Below are 19,729 nucleotides of genomic sequence, written 5' to 3'. Positions count from 1 at the left end.
GTGGACTCAAGGGCTCTTCAGGAGGCCTTGTCCTTGGGGGCTGGTGGGCGCCTGCACCCGGCATAGGGCACTTCTGAGCTCTCCACCCGGGTCCTGGTGGCTCTGGGTAACCTTGAGGCTTCTGCCTTGGGAAGTTGCATGGATGCCACTGCTGTCACCAGGAGTGCAAACACAGGGGACACCCTTATAGGCGACCGAAGACAGTTTTGAATCGGAGAGGCCGGGCTTGGACCCACAGGTCTGAATCGTCAATATCAGGCGTCACTCCGGGCCACGGCGTGGAGGCTGCTTTCTGAGGGGACGTAAAATGAACAGGGAGGCAAGCACGGAGGACTTCGACTTGAGAGGGTTGACCGGGGAAGGAACACGGTGTAGAGACAACACTCAGGTGGGAAGCAGTGCCGTGCTGGCAAAAGTAACCTGCACAGGCAGGCATCTGTTCATTAAAGGTTGCGTCCGACTGTGACCTTAGGCTTCTGAACGCTTGCGGTCGCTAACCAGTGCCTCCCTGATGTGACCCTGCTAATGGTGAGCGGGGAATCAGGGGTGTGAGGTCTGCATCCTTCTCTTGTTGCTGGGTGGCGGCTGACCTCGGAGCACACAGAGAGGCACAGGAACCTGTGCACCTGTGCACCAGGCACAGCGGAGCCTGGAGTGTCGTGCTCGGTGAGTCCTTGCCCACTGCGCTGTTCTGTCCTCCGCAGCCGAGCCCCATCAAGAAAGAGCGCTCGCCGAGGCCTCAGAGCTTCTGCCACTCCTCCAGCATCTCCCCCCAGGACAAGCTGTCACTGCCGGGGTTCAGCACCCCGAGGGACAAGCAGCGGCTCTCCTACAGCGCCTTCACCAACCAGATCTTCCCCTCTGCAAGCACAGACTCGCCCACGTCACCAACCACAGAGGCACCCCCGCTGCCTCCGCGAAACGCCGGGAAAGGTACGGACTTTGAGAAGGGCTTTGTGACTCCATCCTCAAAGCTGGTGCAGCCTCGAGGTAAAAATCGCAGGGTGCATCTGTGTGGCAGAATATGGAACGTGACGTCAAGGACAGCTCAAAATAGGGACCTTGCCATTTGCTATAAGCACCAACAGTAAAATAGTGTTGTGGGCACGCCTCGTGTGTTGTGCTGTACTCGTCTCACAACAGTCCTGTGGGGTATGTGCTCTTGTGCCCGTTTTATAGATGAGGAAACTGAGGCTTGCAGAGGGAGAGTGGCTTGCCCAAGGTCACACAGCCGGTAAGTAGTAGAGTGGAGATTCAGTCCAAGGCCCACCTGGCACCAAAACCTGGGCCCTTTCCTGTCTGCTGTGGGGTGGGATTGCAGTTCTTCTCTGAACAGTTACTTTTCTCTGCACTAAGATGTCTCTCTTCTGAAGATGTTGGTAGTTACGAAGCCCATCTCGTTCTGTGCTCACAAAAATGAGGTGGGTGCTACGGTTGCTGGCATCCGGCAGACAAGGGGACTGTGGTGCAGAGATGTGGGGTAATGGGCCTCCCGTTCTCAGATATCTGTGATTCTCGCCCGGGTCCTATATGACCTGAGCCCACACTCCTGTGATTTCTGATGAGGATTGTTCTTCCACGAGACCCTACCTGGGACGAATCTTACCCAGAAGAGGGTTGCTGCGGAGAGAGCGTTGTCAGAGGTCTCCACCGGGCTAGCACCGAGGGCTAAGGGTCCACTGCCCTGCTCCGTAGCAACAAAGCACATGTCCTGTACGTTGAATCCACAGAGAGTGCTCTGCTCTGAATGTCCGTGCGTTCCCACCTGTGCAAGGACACACTGAGACACAGAAATGGCAACATTAAAGGGTCACCCCAGCCGGGGACAAATTGAGCGCTAGAGTATAGCTTTGGGTTTGGTCTCAGCCAGTAAATCCAAGGGCAGGATTCTCCCAGTGTGCTCAGCTCATGCTAACACAGGTTCCAAAGGGCCTCTCTGTACACAATGCCATGCCTCTTTGAATCACACTGGGGCTATTTTCTGAGAAATGTGAGCTTTATTCAGAACAGCATTTTTTCAGAGCTCATTCTCCATTGAAATAGTGTTATAAATGGGAGCTGTGTTCTTAGACCCCAAATGGCCTCATAGATCATAAAATAAGGGAGAAAAGTTAAAATAAGGTTTTGGCATGAACAGGACTCATCAACGATAACTAGTGATCATAACGTAAGAGTAACAGCATGCATGAGCCGGTGGTTTAACCCGTCAGTGTCTCTTTTGCCATTCCATACGTTGTACCAGAAGGCATATACGTAAGGCATCGGAATCCGTATTGACACACTGACATCTCAAGTGCGGATCTGTTCTGCGCTGTGAGAGTACTATGCTGCTGCCCACCTCTGGGTAATGAGATTTCCCCATCAGAGTAGCAATCTCCTAAGATTTCTGTACCCAAAGAAGACCACGAAAAACCTCCAGACCATTCTAAAATAGTCAGAGAAATTACTCCGAACGTGTTCATATCCCTGATTGTGGTTACCCATGAGGTAGTGTTGACCTATCTAGATAGATAGGACGGGCCCGCACCTGTTGAGGGAACCTCCAAGTAATGGAGAATCTTGAAAAAAGTCTAAAGGAGAGGACACCAGAGTCCTGGGGGCCAAGAGACCACCTCACCTCCCTTCACCCCTTCCTGTAATCGAATCTCAAGGGGACACAGAAACCCACAAAATAACACTATCTGACTTGACGCCAAGCATCTGTCTCCTGCCTGGAATAAATTCTATCTAGCTCTTTACCAAAGGCCCGGAAGACAAAGACCAAATGTGTTAAGTGATCCAGCTGGTAAAACAAGGGCTCGGAGACTTGGCCGTAGCCACCATGGTCAGCTCCGGACCGGCTACACTTCCCTCACGGCCCCGCCCCAGAACTCCCAACACTGAGAGCAGAAATCCCTCTCTGCTGGAACCTGAGTGTTCCTCCAGGCTGCTCATAGTGGGACGTCAGATGCAGAGAGAGCCAGGCAGCAGGGGCTCCCCTGGACTTTACGCAGGGGAGCTGTGCCCTGCAGCCAGCCTGGCTCATGGGCCCCCACATTTGGAAAAGTGACCATGTTTAGAATGGAGATCTTAGAAGACATTGTTGAGGGTCAGCTGACGCTCTGTGCAGAGAGAATTCTCCTCTGTTTTATGGCCCTTACATTTTTTTTTTTTTTTCAGTTCATTCTGTTGAATTGGTAGAACCATTTGCATGAAAACAAGGATGTCTTGAATCTGTCGTTTGGTTGCTCATTTTCCACGGAAGTGATGTCAATGTCTCTGCTTGTGGCAGCCGCCGTTTCCACACCGTGAATTTAGGGCTCTGGTGGATGGAGGCTTCCGGTGAGGCCTAGTGGACACTCATGATCCAGTCCCCGCTAATAAGAGGAGTACAGAGGGGAAGAGGAGAGAGAGTTATTCTGAGTCCGCACAGGAATATTTTCCAGAATCTGCAGCTGCCTCATCAGAACGCGAGGCAGTGTGACCTCAGTTGCCGTCCAGCAAAGTCTCCTTGTGCTCGAGCAGGGCTGCAGTTGGAGTGGGAAGGCTCAGCAGTTCAGAACCCCAAAGTCGCCACTCTTAAGCTTTAGACAGACACATTTTGCTGCCTAACCTCTTCAGACCTGTGAAGCCCAGCAAGTTTAAGTCAAAGCTGCAAAAATTGATTTATGCAGAAGGCACTACCTCGTGATCCACACCTGCCCCCCACTTTACGGTTAGGTCTATTAAGACTGGAAATTCTTCCAGCTTGCCAAAGTTAGGTCTTTCATCTTTCAGCTAAAATTAATGTCCTAGAACCTGGATTTCTGAGAGCCGGAGGGAGCTGAAAGGTGATCGCAGTCCGCAGCCCATCGTACAGCTGAGAAAACTGAGCCCTGGGAAGGGTGAGGAGCTGATCTGAGATCCACACAGTGGCTGTTAGAGGATAGAAAGTAAAAAATGGGCCTTAAGCCTCACCAAACCAGACCTTCTAGTGTCTTCTTTTCCACACTGAGGCAGGCCGTCAGTCACTGCCTTGCGTTTCTCGCGGACTTGCCCTGAGAATCCAGTGAGACAGTGTGTAGGGAAAGCATTTGGTAAAAGACAAAGCTGTGAAGTCCCATGAGAGGCGCCCCTGGGACTATCCGGCCGTGACCACAGACCTCTCTCGGGCACAGAGGACGTGGTGAGCAGCATGGTGCCGTGCTTGTGCTTGGTTGGTTGGTTGGTTGGTTGGATTTAACTCTGTTTCTAAGTGGTTTTAAGCTGTAGAACCGCGGTTTTCTTGCATCGTACAGTTCCACATCTTTTACGTAACAGGGACACAAACCGGAGCTGACGCGAGGCGTTATGCAGGTTAATGAGAGGTATGGGAAGCATCTAGCCGAGCGTCTGGCACAGAGTGAGTGCCCCGCGAGGACACTGCTGCTCACACCACAGCCACCCCAGCTCCTCGGCTCCAAAAAGGCTCCTCTGGGGAGAAGGAAGCCAGGGTGACGTCACCCAAGTCGCATAAGTGAGCAGGTGCTCTGACGCGAACCTGGTACAGTGCAGGTGCCTTGTGCTCAAGGAGAGGCTTTGTCAAGTAGATGATCAGTGAATGCTACATCTGACCTCAGGAGGCTTGTTTGAATTACTTAAAAGAACTAACTTTCCAAAGTTTGAGAAACACGCACCACTAATGTTAATCACGGCTTTCTCCCGTCTGCTCGCAGAGTCGGGACCCTAGAACCCGGCATTCCGTAGCCCCTGTGAATGTCGGGTGAACACCTGTACGACTTCGTGCCATTGCACTGACGCACGGACCCAGCAGGCGGCCAGCACAACACGGAGCATGGGGCTGGCAGGCCGAGGGTCCCGGTGGGCACTCGCTCCTGGGTGCTCACGTCAGAGTGGTGGGCCAGGTGCCCCCTCTGCCGTCAGCTCAGGTGAGGACACTCAGCACCCTCGTGAATCCCAGAGCAGAGCTCGAGAGTCACGCACTGTCTAAGGCACATCAGCCTGTAGAGCCGCACTGCGGGGGCCTGGGCAGCCGTGAGCCCCTGGCGGGCAAACCTCACTTCCTCCTCGTCCAAGAAGCCTCTTTCCCTTGGCTCACCCAAGAGACAGGGCCCCTTCCTCGAACATGTAATCCTCTCCCAGCCCTGGGCTCTTTTTAATATTTAGCTGATCTTGCTGGGCTCCAGATTCTTCACGTGAGAAACAGAATTGGGTGCCTGCCTCGTTGGCTCACTGCTTGGAGACACGAAATAACGTTCATAATGACGAGCGCATAGCAGGTGCCCGTCGGACCGGGATGCTTTTGATCGTCCTGCATGCGTTCGGTTCAACACGTGTTCTGGGCCCTGGGAATACAGCGAAGAAGGGAGAGAAGGCCGCGAGATGTGGCCTGTGCCGCGTCGGAGGAGGAGGGCCAGGGAAGTCTTCAGTCGCTGTGCTGCAACACAGGGGCTGCGAGTGAGCTGTCCTTGCCCCTGGCACAGAGCAGGTGTGCTGAGTCAGTACTTTTGAGCGAATAAACAGCAGGATCAGTGAAAAGCTGTCCCAGAAATGTGTGGCCAGTGTCAGGAGGGGACAGGCCTCTGTCTAACATGACATCAGATATCTCGGGCGTGTGTGGTTGACTTGCTGAAGGTCTACAGAACACATGGGGCATTAGGCCCCAACATGGTGTGTGAGTGTCTTAGACCACATTCCTGCGACTTTTCATTTGAGGTCTGGAGCAATAATCAGGGCAGAGAGGAGGTGTCCTCAGGACGTGAAGGTGGCCTGTTGTCATCAAAGCACATTACACGGTGACTCCAGCTTGCCTAGGAATTATTTTCCTAGTAGCAGCATTATTCATATATTGATGACTTTACAGTTTCCTCGGTGGTTTTTGGTTTTTTTTTTAATCTCATGGGAAGATAACCATTTGAGTGGCTCCATATTGAACCTTTCCACGGGCTGTCATGCTTCATCCATGTTGGATTTTTTTAATTTTTTGGCCTGTTTTATCAGTCTCCCCTGATCCTGTTGAAAGCGTGGCACATCTGTCTATCCCCTGCCACTGGCCACGTTGCAGGCCACGAGCGTGTCCGGGATTTTTTGCCCTCAGCAGTGGCCACTGGCACAGGCTCACTGACTAAAGTCACCTGACCGCCAGGTGTGAAAAGGGAAGCAGAGGGAATCTTTGTTGTTGTGCTTCTTACGTAAGGAGATGTACGAGTAATTGTTAAAGAACCACCCTCAGGCCCTTGAATCCAGGTACTATCCTGTTTTTATTGGTGTTCTGGAAGGAGATTGAAGGATGGAGAATAGCTAATGCCGTGTTGTATGTAGCGCAGTATCATGGCTGACTTGTACTGCTGTGCCGGGGTCCCGCCCAGCCCTGTCGCTGACTGCGCGGCCTCCCCGCATACTCCCCTGCACCTTGCCGTGCCTCTGTTTCCTCATTTGAGTGTGAGGATAATAGTGCCCTCCTTACGCACACAGGGTCCTTCTTGATATAAATACATGTGTCTCCATCTTTTTTTTTTTTAAGATTTTATTCATTTTTAAGTAGTGATACCCAACGTGGAACTCGAACTCACAGCCCCAAGATTAAGAGTCACATGCTCCGCCAACTGAGCCAGCCAGGCACCCCTGTCTACTTTTGAAAGTAACAACTGTTAACTTTTCAGCTCTATACCGTGAAAAGCATTTGTCTTGTCCAGAGTTGTGTAGATAGAATTTCTGCTGTTAGCACTTACTGTGTCTGGCATGGCATGTTTAGAACATGTACCTTATACTTCTGTAGACAGCGTTCTCAGAAATTGTCAAGACAATTTTTAAAGCTGTCTTCTGGGTCTTGTTTTCTTACTTGAAATTTCAAGGCCGTGCTTGCATTTGGCCTTCCGGCATGGCAGACCTCTACATGTCTTGTTTTACTAAAAACCAAATGTCCACGTAGGACAATGAAAAAGCATCCTCCTAACTTGTGCCATGAATTATTTTCATACAGTTGTATTGACTGTTCAGAATGGGCCAGGCACTGAGAGACATGAAGACAGCATGAATCTTGCCCCGAGGGACCTTCCAGCCTGAGAAAGAAGAGAAAATCGAGCTGTAATGAAGCGTAGATGTTAAGTGCCATTTAGCTTTGTGGAAGGTCACAGGTAGAAGCAGTTGCCCCAGGGCAAAGGGGAGGGGTTAGAGAAGGCTCTGGATGAGGTTCCATTTGAGCACACCCTTCACAGATGGGGTGCAGAGGTGAGGAGGGAACACAGTCGGCCCAAGGTTCTGGCCAGGGAGGACGTGGGGTCGTTCACAGGAGGAGAGCAGGGTACCATCAAGGATGAGCGCCCGGCCTCCAATCACACACAGCCAGATTCGTGTGCTGTGCCTGGCCACTTTCCTAAACTCTCTGAGCCTTGGGTCTCTGCCACTTTTTTTTTTTTTTTTTTTTTTAATGTTTATTTTTGAGAGAGAGCAGAGGAGGGGCAGAGAGTAGGAGACCCAAGCCGAAGCAGACTCCAGGCTCCATGCTGACAGCAGAGAGCCTGAACCGTGAGATCATGACCTGAGCCGAAGTCAGACGCTTAACCGACTGAGCGACCCAGGTGCCCCTGGTCTCTGCCACTTTATAAGGCGAGTTCCAGATAATGTGTATAAATCTCTCCTGAGTGTTAGGTCAGACACACAATACTCAGGAAATGGTAGCTCTAGAGAATTTAGGAAATGTAGAAGGAGGTTTGAAAAGCATGCCGACGGTGCATTTAGGAATGGGTTTTTTTTAAGAAACAGATTTTAGGTGTACATGAATGGCTTTTCAGAGGCTAAGTGGATTCCTTTCCTTGTTGTTGAAGATAAGAGTCCTGTCTGGTGAGGTTTCATTTAAACCGTCTCTGTAGTCCGTGGATGTACTATTTTCCCGTTAGGGGGCTTTGGCGAACAGAGGAAATACCAGTTCGTGGGCGGGTCTCAGGAAATAGCTGCAGGCTTTTGGGAGCGTGAGTGGTGGGACCCTCGACCTAGAACAAGGGCTTTGCAAACTGCCCAGAGTGAGCATAGCAGCTTCGAGATGGATAGGGACCTCACGTGCGAGCTTCCTGAGCTCTGGCCGTGTGCCGGCCACACGTCCGAGGTACAGACCCCATTTAGGGCCTCCCCGAACTGATGACATTGAGGTACTCATGACAGCGCAGCCCCCAGGAGTCCAGCAGGCGCCACTGGAGCTGAAGGCACAGCACAGCGTCCGAACAGAGAGGCCCAGAGGGCTCGTGGCTTGTGGAGCAGGGCCCCTGCCGTGCAAACTCTCAGAAAGAGCTGAGTGAGTTGTCTCCTCTGAGAAAGACCTTCTGATAACTTCACTAACCTCACGGTTATTTATAGCAGTTTTGGAAGCTTTTTAGAGCCATATTTTTAAGCAAAAAGAAACGATAGTTTGACATGATAGCCGATATTAGTGGCAAATGACGACTGGGGTGTTTTCTCCTTCCTTCCCCAGGCCCTAACAAGCTGTCCATGTCACCTCCAAGTGTCCCCCACACCTGTTAATCTTGCCTCTCAGCCTTTTTTGTGTTTGTTCGATGCTGTGTTTATTCTATTTTGTTTTCTTTTAGCTCTCTTTATCCTGCCAGAATTGCTTCCTTCCTAAACCAGGACTCAGATTATTTTGCATAAAACATCCCCTTTAGCATTTAGAGACTAGTTGCTAATTTTAAAAGTCTTCTGAGCTTTTTAAATCTTAAAAATATGAAAAAAAAAAAAAGTTTAAGTCTGTTTTTCTGGGGCCTGTGTGCTGTCAGTGCAGAGCCTGACACGGGGCTCAAACCCAAGAACTGTGAGATCGTGACCTGAGCTGAAATCAAGTGTCGGATGCTCAACCAACTGAGCCACCCAGGTGCCCCTTCAGCCTTTTTTGAACCCGTGCCCTACCAGCCAAGCAGATTTTATGACACCTCCCCCCTTTTCTGTAGCTTCTATTATAAAACAACAGGTGTATCTGCGTGTGTGTTTTCTGGCCATGGAATTAGATTACTGTATTGAATATTTCTTTTCAAACTTAACATGTCCCTGCCGTTTCCTCCTATTTCTAGTGTTCGGTTGGTCACTCCAAGTGAAACCCTTCTGTCTTTCTTAAGAATCACCAGCCTCGGGGCGCCTGAGTGGCTCAGTCAGTTTAGCGGCCGACTTCGGCTCAGGCCATGATCTCATGGTTCATGAGTTCGGGCCGCGCATCGGGCTCTGTGCTGTGACACCTCAGAGCCTGCAGCCTGCTTCGGATTCTGTGTCTCCCTCCCTCTCTGCCCCTCCCCCGCTTACGCTCTGTCTCTCTTTCAAAAAAATAAACATTAAAAAAAATTTTTTTTAAATCACCAGCCTTAAAAAGATAGAAGTAGCAGTTCATTCGTCCACATATCCAATACTATATTAACTAAATTCAACTTACTGTACACCAAGCCAGAAAAAAAGCCTGGGCCGGATAGAATTACAGTCTGGTGGGGGAGACAGGCACTAGACAAATAAACAAAAGATAAGTGATTATAGTTGAAAGAAAGTAAGACAGAAGTATGTAATCCTGTGTGGAACACTAATCCCTTCATCTCTGAAATGCTGGCTCAGGAGGCTGGATTTTGCTTGGTTTGTGGTTACAGGACGACTCTGTGGTCTGATGCCTCCTGAAATCAGGTACACCCACAACTTTGCAGAGACAGAGCCCCATTAGTGCCTTGTCTTTGGCAATTTTTGTTTCTCAGGGTTCGGAGTTGATGGAATGACTTTTAGCTGCACTGCAGCAGAAAATCCCTAGGTGGCGATAAAGAGAAAAGTACTAGAGAGAATTTCCTCATTGTGTATTCTCTATTCTCCCTTTATTTCCAAGAGGAAAGTTCACTTCCTAATACGGAGCCCTTGCTATTGTTACCAGTGTTGTTTTCCTCCCGTGAGCAGCGCACGAAGCGCAGTCCTGGCTTTCGGGCACAGCGGCGTGAGGCGGGCGAGCACTGCACCAGGCCCAGAGACCTGCACTCCACGGCCTCACACCTCATGGTGCTGGAACCTTCCACACGCCACACTCCTGCTTTCCTGACTGTGGAGTGGGGGCAACAGTGAAAAACCAACGGCAAGAGCAAATACGAACACATTTTGAGAAGTTACAAATCTTTACACAAATGGAAGGCTGTAGTAACAGTCACTTTTTGTTGACAAAATAGTTTCCACAACTGCAGTGACCGGTGCCATACTCGGGTGCTAATTTGGAGGAACAGCAGGGCTTCTGTCACATGTCACATCAGCAGGACAGAGAGGCTAAATTGTATAGCGTGGGCCATTTTATCCTAAAGCAGATTTTTTTTTAAATTTTTTTAAAGTTTATTTTTGATAGAGCGAGAGAGAGAACGAGCAGGGAAGGGGCAGAGAGAGAGGGAGACACAGAATCCCAAGCAGGCTCCATGCTGTCAGCATGGAGCCCGATGCGGGGCTCAAACTCCCGAACCTCGAGATCCTGACCTGAACCAAAACCAAGAGTTAGACGCTTGACCGACTGAGCCCCAAGCAGATGACCATTTTACTGGGATTGCCAGTACTGACTTCCAAAGCGAGACTGTCTTTGAGAGTCACTGGTGCAAGTCATTGCTGGTACTGACCAGGAATCGACATCGGAAACTATCGAGGCTTATTTTACCAAAGAAGGAAGCCAGAAGTAATTGAGCTTTTCTTTTAATACACAGAATGTAAAAAAAAAAAAAAAAAAAAAAAAAAAAAAATACACAGAATGTAAAAAGCTCTTTTGGAGCCTTTCTGGATCACCAGGTATCTACTGTCCTCGTTAAAAATTTGGTATGGCAGTCGTTCTTAGCTTTCTTTGATGTCTTTCCTTTCTTTGTTTTTTGTTTTTCTTTTTTAATGCTTGCAGAAATAGTTGTCTGTGAACACAGTTAAACCATAAACCTGGTAATTCTCCATAAAGAGATGTTTGTCAAAGTGTGCAACACACAGTGCCTGGCACACACCAGCCACTTCAGTGCGAAGAAACAAAAAATACCATAATACTAATCCCATAACATCTCTCAAAAACAGCTCGTTTTTCCTTAAAACATTAGTCCAAAAAGTCAAGATTTACCGTAGTGGGTGTGTGTGTGTGTGTGTGTGTGTGTGTGTGTGTGTATGTAATATTAATTTTTTTACTGCCATCCTGTCTTCACCTCTGGAGAAAGTTGAGTCTTTTTTTTAAGTCTATAGAAACCAGTGTCTAATTTATATAACTTTTTCAAGCTTTCAATATAGTACGTGGTTTATGATTTCTAGAACAGTTCAGAATCGGAGGAAAAAAGAGTTTTTGGATTTCTCATTTTCCCAAGTTATTCTCTACATTAGATCCTTCCTTCTTGATAAAAGTCATTAAGAACTTTTTTTATGCCAAGTTTTCTGACTAAAAGAAAAAGTTGTAGAGAGAAAAATCCTATGCTGTGAATATTTTCATGTTTCGCCGTGCGGCCCCCTGAAGGGTTAGCCTATCCTTTGTTCTTTCTCCGCTGATTCTGCTGGTGGTGCTTTGTTCCTTCTTCCTCAGTAGATTTTATGATGGTCCCACTAAGTTGTCCATTTAAAAATGTATGTTTGATTTTTCCCACGGTACCTAAATGACCTAACCCCATTAGCAGTCCATGGGATCGGCGTTTCCTTAAAAGCACACGCTTCCCTTTCTTTTCTTGTGATTTTTTTTTTTAACCAGCAATTTGGAAACCCCTGTTTGTGAGTGACTGAGCTGATGGGGTTGGCCGTACCCAGCTTTGAGCTTTGAGCACCATATACCACATTTGGTGTCGGAAGTGACTGCATACTGGCTGTTCTGTCTGTGAGCCTGGGATTAACCTTCCTGCCCCATTCGGTTCCTTTCTAGGTCCAACTGGCCCTCCTTCAACACTCCCTCTAAGCACCCAGACCTCTAGTGGCAGCTCCACCCTGTCCAAGAAGAGGCCTCCTCCCCCACCACCCGGACACAAGAGAACCCTATCCGACCCTCCCAGCCCACTACCTCACGGGCCCCCCAACAAAGGCGCAGTTCCTTGGGGTAAGTCATCCTGAAGTCAGGGCCCGTGCTGCCCGGGCCAGGCAGTGCGTGGGGTGCGGCGGGCAGTGGACGCTTAGCACATCCAGCAAACGGACCAGACCGCACACAGGCCGGATGAGGGCCTGGATACACACGGGTGTGATTGCGTTTAAGGCCAAGAAGCATCTGGGAAGACACTTAGGCTCATTTAAAAACCAGAGCGATACGTGAAGTGCTGAGCGTTTCCGGTGCACCTGTCACAGAATCTCTTGCAGTCACTGTAGCAACGCTGAGCAGCGGGTATCGCCAGCCTCGTTGACGGATGAGGAAACAGAGGCCCAGGAAAGCCGCATAATCCACTCTCACAGCAGCCAGAACATAAACCAGAAATTTTTCTCAAAATATAAACCAGACCTAGTCACTTCTCCCCTTCAAAGCTTTCCTGCTGTGCTTCAGGGTGAACGCCAGCTCCTTGCCCCGGGACCTAGAGGGCTCACCTCTCAGCACCTGCCCTCTGCGCACGGCCCACCCTGCGTCTTCACGGCATGTCAGGCACACCAGGCTCTCCCTCCCGAGGCCGGTCCGCTGCCTGCATCCGTGTCGTGTGCTTTGAGAGTCTGGCTCCCCTTTGTGCTTCTGGGCTTGAACGTTTCTGTTTCCAGCTCCCCTCTCGACAGGAGCTTCCTCCCCACCCGTTTCCTTTAGAGCACCTGATCACCGTGGAGAAGTACTCTGCATTTGGCTCCTTGGTCTCTCTAGAATGTGAGCTCCATGAGAGCAGGGATTTTGTCTGTCTTCTCTTTAGCGTTTACATGGCCTAGAATCTAGCCTGTGTACGGTAGGTCCTCGGTAATCACTTGAGAATAGATAAATGTTCACAGAGTCCGTTGGTGACTTTGACAGGGGACAACAAATTTACATCCATGAGGCACGTAATTTCCACCCCGCCTACCTTTTTAGTTCCCCAGAACTCTTCACTAGCCCACAGCAATTTAAAGATTTAAAATAAATCTTAATTTAAATTTAAATTAAGAAGCAGGAGTCTCCCCAGTGCCCAAGGGGTCAGGCCCATGACAGGCATGCCGAGAAAGAGCAGCTGTACCGAAGGAGCACGCTCGTTTGCCTGGGTCACCTCCTTCTGCCATTGAGTTTCACTGCAGCTTCTCTTTCCTTCGGTTTGAGAGCCTAACTGATAGGTAATTCAGCTGAATGCATTACGAGGCCTCTTCAAAAGCCTGTACTAAGGTGTCCTGAACCTGGGGAGCTCCTGGAAAAAGCCATACTTCCCCATTTGCAGGTTAGCACACGTCTGTCATCTGGCCACAGTGCCACAGTGTGTGTGCGAGTATGTCTGTGCCTTTGGCCATTCGGCTCGCATGTGTACGTGCCTGTCGTCGGTTGCCTCTCAGCCCATCTGCTCAGGGAGCCCCTGGCCTCGTGAGGGAGGCAGGCAGACAAATGAGTGAGTGCTCTGTACTCTTTAGGGCTCACGTGTCCACTGCATCCTGTGGACATGCTGAGAAATCGTGTCAAACTGCAGGGAAAGCTTTGTGGGGGGCCCTGAAGAGTCGGTCCCCCGGTGAGACAGGCCAGGGAGGAGCAGTGGGGGATTCGCACAGCCACACACTGGTATATCGAGTGTGCCCTCGACCTGTCCATGGTCGCCTTCCAGGGCCTTCAGCCATCCCCAGATCTCACCCAAGAGGACTTTGCAGACCCAGATGACATGCCTTCGAAGGGCACACCCGTGCAAATGTTCAGACCACAGATCATAAACTTTGATCCTGTTGTTGAATCAGTTTTTATTTCTGTGTAAAGTTTATAGTGCCTTATTCACCTCATAGGCGCAGTCGGCCTATAATTAATTGTACGAAATCTGTTTTTTGGCTTAGGAATCCTCACTTTCTTAGATAACTTTCACATCGCTCAGCAGCAGGCTAGTAGCTGCTGGTCTTATGTATGTTTTGTTCTTTGCTTTTGTGGACAAGGGGCATTTTTCATTAAGAAGCAAAGTTACCGCTTTAGGCGAATTAGTGCCACCAAAAGGGAGCCTTTCGAAGATGGGCGCTGAGTGGTCTGCTGGCCGCTTGCCAGCTAGAGCCTCCCACCTACAGCCAGCCGTGAGGGGCAAACATCAGAATCTGTCTGTGGCATAGGGACAATTCTTCACGTCACAGGCCTTGGTCATCACTCACAAACAACCCCAAATAGTAATTCTGGGACTCTCAGGGTCATTGTTTCTACATCGGTGTGTGTGCACATACATGAGATCTACTTAAAGGCACCTACGGACACAGGTATGGTAAGTGCTTGGTCCCTCCCTAGCTCTCTCCCACTGACATCATGTTCCAGAAGCTAGAGGCAGGATCCAGACTCATTATTATTGTTTTTTTTTTTTTTTAGCAAGTTTTTTTTTTTTTTAATGTTGATTTATTTAGAGAGCAAGCACTCGGTGGGGAGGGGCAGAGAGAGAGAGGGAGAGAGCGAATCCCAAGCAGGCTCCACACTGATAGTCCAGAGCCCTACTTGGGGCTCGATCTCACAACCATGAGATCATGATCTGAGCTGAAATCAAGAGTCAGGCACTTAACCTACTGAGGCACCCAGGTGCCCCCAGGCTGAGCATTGGTAAAACACACGGGGTATCAGACCCCTAGACCTGCTACGATGCCTCCAGCTTCCATCCATGGATCATCTTTCCAGTGCCTCTCTTGTTCCCCTAACCCTCCCATCTCTCCCCTGCCCGAGCTGGGGGCCTTTGGGGACTATCTGAGACCAGGTTCCGGGTCTGGTAGGCAGTGGGGGGATACCAGCATGAGGAGGTAGTATAGTCACAGCCTCCTGGCTCCCCCAGGCCTCGTGTACCCACCCCCTGAAACGCAACGTGCCTGCCCTATTGAGGTATGCCAGCTTCCCAGGCTACATTCTTTTCTCTAAGATCTGAGCCTTTGCTCATAATGCGCCTTGAACTGGAATATTCAACTCGTGTGTGCTGATGCTTAGTCGTCCTTCCAGATCTGCTCTCCAGGGACACGCCTGAGGGGCCTTCCCAGGCCAGCCACCACCTTACCCCCATTCTGGCCCCTCGGGCACAGGGATTGCCACAGTGCTGTGTGCACCTCTCTTCCCCAGACCATTGTGAATTTGCAAGGGCCTGTGCTGTGTCTGTCTCAGAGTAGAGTGCTCCAGTGTGGACCCTGTGCCATACCCAGATCCTAATCAGTCTCTACCACCTTCTAGCCCTGTGGCTTTCGGCAGTTATTTTTTCATTCTTCATCCCTCAGTTTCTCTGGCTGTGAAATGGGGCTAGTTAATAGTAATTATCTAAATGTTTTTTGTCTTAAGTTTTATTTAAGTAATCTCTACATCCAGTGTAGGGCTCGAACTCACAACCCCAAGATCAAGAGTCTCACGCTTCCCCGACTGAGCCAGCCAGGCACCCCAGTACTTACCTAATCTTAACCACAGTTCCAGAAAGTAGGAAATGCTGGGACCCTGACTTTCAGGACACTGAGACACAGAAAGATTAAATCATCTGCCCAAGTTCCCACGGCCGGTACTCGGGGAGCCAGGATCCATCACCAGCCTGTGTGGCTGGGGAGCTGCAGTCCTCCCCTCGCCGTGCTCTGTTGTGCTGTGCACATGGTAGCACAGTGATCCTGGGACTGTTGTGCTCTGTTGTGCTGTGCACATGGTAGCACAGTGATCCTGGGACTGTCCCCCACCTCCGCCTGGCTGTATGCCTCCTCGTCCATCTGTAGCATGGAGCCCTGGTGTGCGGGGAGGGCCACTCAGGCCTTCTCCCTGCCAGAACCACAGTGGCCGCAGCACCCAAAATAGCCCAGGCATCACATTACTGAAGTCCCGCTCTTGTGATGAATTCAGCCATCTGTCTCGGGAGACTGCTAAGGCAGGCTTTTGTTTACAAAACAAAGTGGCTTATAGGCAGATTTGCGTTTTATGGGGAGTTCAGTTTTTCAGGTGGGTGTCATTAAACCTCACCTTTGGAGATAAGTAATTTGTTTCTAACCTATTCTATAACAGGCCAACACATATTTTACTACAATTTAAGTAAAATTAATGAAGAAATGAGAACAAAGGAAGAACAAAGGTAACTAACACATGGTCCAGGAGTTTGATCTCTGCACAAAATGTGTAATAGAAGTTCACATACAATGGCTGGAAATAGACCATAGATTTGACACTGAGCTTCTTACCAGCAAGAGCAAAAACAAAAACAAAAACAAAAAAACCTCCAATTATCCAGTTTATGGCGGCCATAAGTTTAACCCACTTCTCATACTTAAGAGTCTTGTAATTAATACCTGAGAACTACTTGCCCCAAGACCTCTGTCCTTTGGCAGGTGTTCAGAGAAGTCTCTATAGCACACATCACAGGAAACCATAATACGTACTAAAAGAACATTCTGGAAGCCTGGGTTCCAATCTAGGTTCTACCAATCCCAAGCTAAGTGATCTCTGGAAACCATTAGGTTCATTGTCTTTGTTCACTGGGATTTAAAATTGTATAAGCTTTTTTTTATTGTAGAGCATATACTAGAAGAAAAACCATACCACAAATCGATTCACTTCTCTTATTTCAAGGCCAGAACTTTGGGTGAAAGCCTCAGTATTTGAAATGTCTAATCATTGGAGCAGTATTGGTTTGTAAAAGAGCCTCTGGACAGAAATTTCCCTTTTCTTCGGTTCCCCCACATATTTTTATGTCAGCTCCCTGCCCCCCACCCCCCAACCCCACTGTGCATGCAGCTCTAGAAGTTAATAATGGTGGCTACCATCTGTAAATTGTTTCCCCTGCCCTGGGGCCGTGCACTGGTCCAGTCGTCGTCCTATTTAGCCATCATAGCCATCCTATAAGATAGACACCATCACTGTCTCCATTCTATCAGTGAGGAAGTTGAAGCACAGAGTGGTCAAGTGCTCGTAGAAGATCACAAATCCACTAACTTCAGGGCTGTGGTATCAAGGCTCATGTATTTATCCACTTTTCTGAGAAGATTCCTGGAGCCTGTGTGTCATTCACTCCTGGGCCAGTGCCCTCCTCTCTCTCCATAAATTCTTGGCCCGAAGTTTCAGAGCTAAAGTAGGTAGCCCCGAGTCTGCCACAACTCCTTCAGCTGCTGGCCCAGCATCTGTCTCCAGCTCTCTCTTAACACCCAACTTTTGTACGCGAGAGGCCTTTTCCAAGTTGCGTGAAGAGAGGAAAAGGGATGAAACTGCTTCCGTGTTTTTGGTCCTTCCTTGAATACTGTCCTTTCTCCGGAAATATGTCTAAGCCACACTTTTCTTCCCAGACATGGCTCGTGGCCTTTGTCTGGCCACGAGATTGATGGGATTCCTGGCTGCCAGACCACAGAGGCCTTCCCACCAGGTGCGGGGGGAATGCAGCTGTGGGCAGAGAAGCACGTGAGTCCTGCTGACTTCCTTCAGCAAGAGCCTGGTGACTGCTCCATGCCAGAGACTGGGCTGGCCAGTGGGGTCACAAAGACGACCAATGTTCGCCCAATGAGTAAATCCTCATCGTTCTGTTACATTCCATCAGAGAGCTATGAATAATCATTACCATTTGTGTCGCGTTCCCTGTGGCCCTGCACGGTGCCCTGCGCTCCATAATTTATCTCTTGTGATGCTCTTACCCATCTAGTGGGGTAGATACTGTTTGGTTCCCGTTATATAAATGAGGGGACTGACGCTTAGTAGAAAAAGCAGAGTAGTCCAAACCCCTACCCACTGGGTGATGGCTTGGCTGGCTCCGAAATTTGCACCTTTAACCACTGCTCTGTGAGTAGTGGTTGTAGGCTAAAAGGAAGGAGGGAGTGGTCAAGCCTGGCTAAGGAAGAATTCCCAGAAGTTGACTTTGGAGATACTCTTTGCAGGGTGTGCAGGAGTTCCAGGAGTTCGGCACGGGTGGGAGGGGTTAGGTGTCGCAGAGAGAAGAGACGGGCAAAGTTACTGAGGCATAAAATCACAGTGTCTTTGGAGACGGAGAGCCCCCTCGAGTGGCCAGAGAGCAGGGTCAAATGAGGACCCTGGACACTGGGGCTGCAGGTGTCAGGCCACAGCCCCTGGTGTGATGGCTTATCTGTGTGACAGCAGAGTAGGTGGCCACAGGCAGCGCGAGGGGCTTTCTGCAACCCTAATGGTCTCGTGGTCAGTCTTGCACATAACGGCGAAGAATCGCTGATTTGGAATGTTTTCCACCCGAAAAGGGAATTACCAGATACAGTAGTTTGCCCTAACGTAGAGCTTTCTCTGCCATTTTGATTATTATGGCTCCTGTAAGTCTGAAAGTGTGAGATTTGCTAGCCAGTCCTAAGGACTCACATCGAGCACCAGGCTGAAAAGAAACGCCTACCTGAACATCATTCACAGCTCAGAGGATTTTGTGAGAGGCTGCCAGAGGAGTCCTTCGGTATTAGTGCTGGCTCATGGAAATACACTGATGGTTAGAAGGAGCATCCTACTAAAATAAAGCTGTATTTGAAAGTCTTGGGTCCTGGTAACGCCAGTTTAGCTTTCCCCTCGCATCAGTGTCCTAGAGTTACAGAAAGTTCTCCTCGTCTTCGCCCTGTGCCAGCCTCCCCCGCCATCCAGGACAGGCACTGATAGAAGGTGGGAGTTTAGTACACATCCTGGTAGCAGGCTGCTCCACTCTGTATCACAGCTCTCACCCCTGCCAGCTACTTGACCTTGGGCTCGGCTTTACTGCTTCATGTTTCTTCATGAACAAAATGGAGGGGAACCGTATTACGCGTGCCGTAGACGTGATTCCCGTGATGTGCGTCTACCTTACCTCACTCACAGTAAGTGCCCAATGAGCGGTAGTCGCTATTATTGATAATTGCTATCGGGCCATCATGATGGGCAGTGAAAAGTCTGTAGACTCACGGTGGAGACTTCCAGGTACGTCATGTAGCCATGTGACTTACAGCCATTGTTCACTTACCCTCGTTTCCTCATCTTCAGAATGAGGATAATGACACCAGCTGTTCATGTCATTGTGAGGAGGAGAAGCATTTGGGCAGCCGTAGGTGCTATGGAGCAGACCCGCCCCGTAGGACGCAGAGCTCAGTGCTTTGCCTAGGGCTGTCCTCTGCAGCCGCCCTCCTGTTTCTGAGCCTCCTCAGCGAAGCCCCTTCCCGGCGGCACCTGGGAGATACTGTGGGTGTCTAGGGGACGAAAGGGACCTTGGGAAAGGCAGGCAAGGAAATGAGCTAGAACACGGAGACCACCGCCCCCCCTGCAGGTTCGCCGGGATTCCTCCAGGAGAGCCTGGCAGCTTGGGGCTCTGTGCTCCTCCCACCATGGGACGGATCACAAAAGAGCCCCCTTTATTCTAGCCAGGCTTTCCGCCTTCTGGACGCAGAGCACGTATCTGGTTCTGCCGCTCCGCCGTGAGAAAATGCATCAGCGTTCAGGTGCATGTCCCCCAAAAGGACTCTCTGTGTTCCTCTTACCAGTTGGACACGTTTTTCTTTCATAGCACCCAACCCTGTGCAACACTCCTCTCATCCCGCGTGGTCACTATACTTGGTGTGTGTACGTCTCCCAGGCCAGATCACAGACTCTGCAAGAGCAGTGACATTTCATTTGCTTTTGTGCCTCCTGCTCCACATTCATGCCTTGCACACGGTAGATGCTTAATAAGTGCATGTTTGAACGATCAGATTCCTGGCCGGTTATCACCACCCTGCTGAACGGTGGCCACCTCCATGTGCATGCACACACACACACACA

The 19,729-nt window shown here is 49.8% G+C and overlaps 1 protein-coding gene across 6 annotated transcripts in view; it reads left to right on the top strand.

The window, feature by feature from the left end:
- ASAP1 (ArfGAP with SH3 domain, ankyrin repeat and PH domain 1) overlaps positions 1–19,729 on the top strand; it is a 346,739-nt gene that overhangs the window by 311,233 nt on the left and 15,777 nt on the right. For 4 of the 6 annotated variants that reach the window (XM_078441686.2, XM_078441688.2, XM_078441684.2 and 1 more), the window contains 2 exons: positions 705–933; positions 11,822–11,992. In XM_078441686.2, the coding sequence (XP_078297812.1) occupies positions 705–933; positions 11,822–11,992 (400 nt within the window). The remainder of the gene's footprint in view (positions 1–704; positions 934–11,821; positions 11,993–19,729) is intronic. The other 2 variants (XM_078441687.2, XM_078441685.2) reach the window with 1 other exon arrangement.

The sequence above is a fragment of the Panthera onca genome, chromosome F2 (assembly GCF_046562875.1).
Source record: "Panthera onca isolate mPanOnc1 chromosome F2, mPanOnc1 haplotype 2, whole genome shotgun sequence".
Taxonomy (NCBI): Eukaryota; Metazoa; Chordata; class Mammalia; order Carnivora; family Felidae; genus Panthera; species Panthera onca.
The sequence above is the reverse complement of the archived record's forward strand: the minus strand, read 5'-3'. Positions and strand labels throughout refer to the sequence as shown.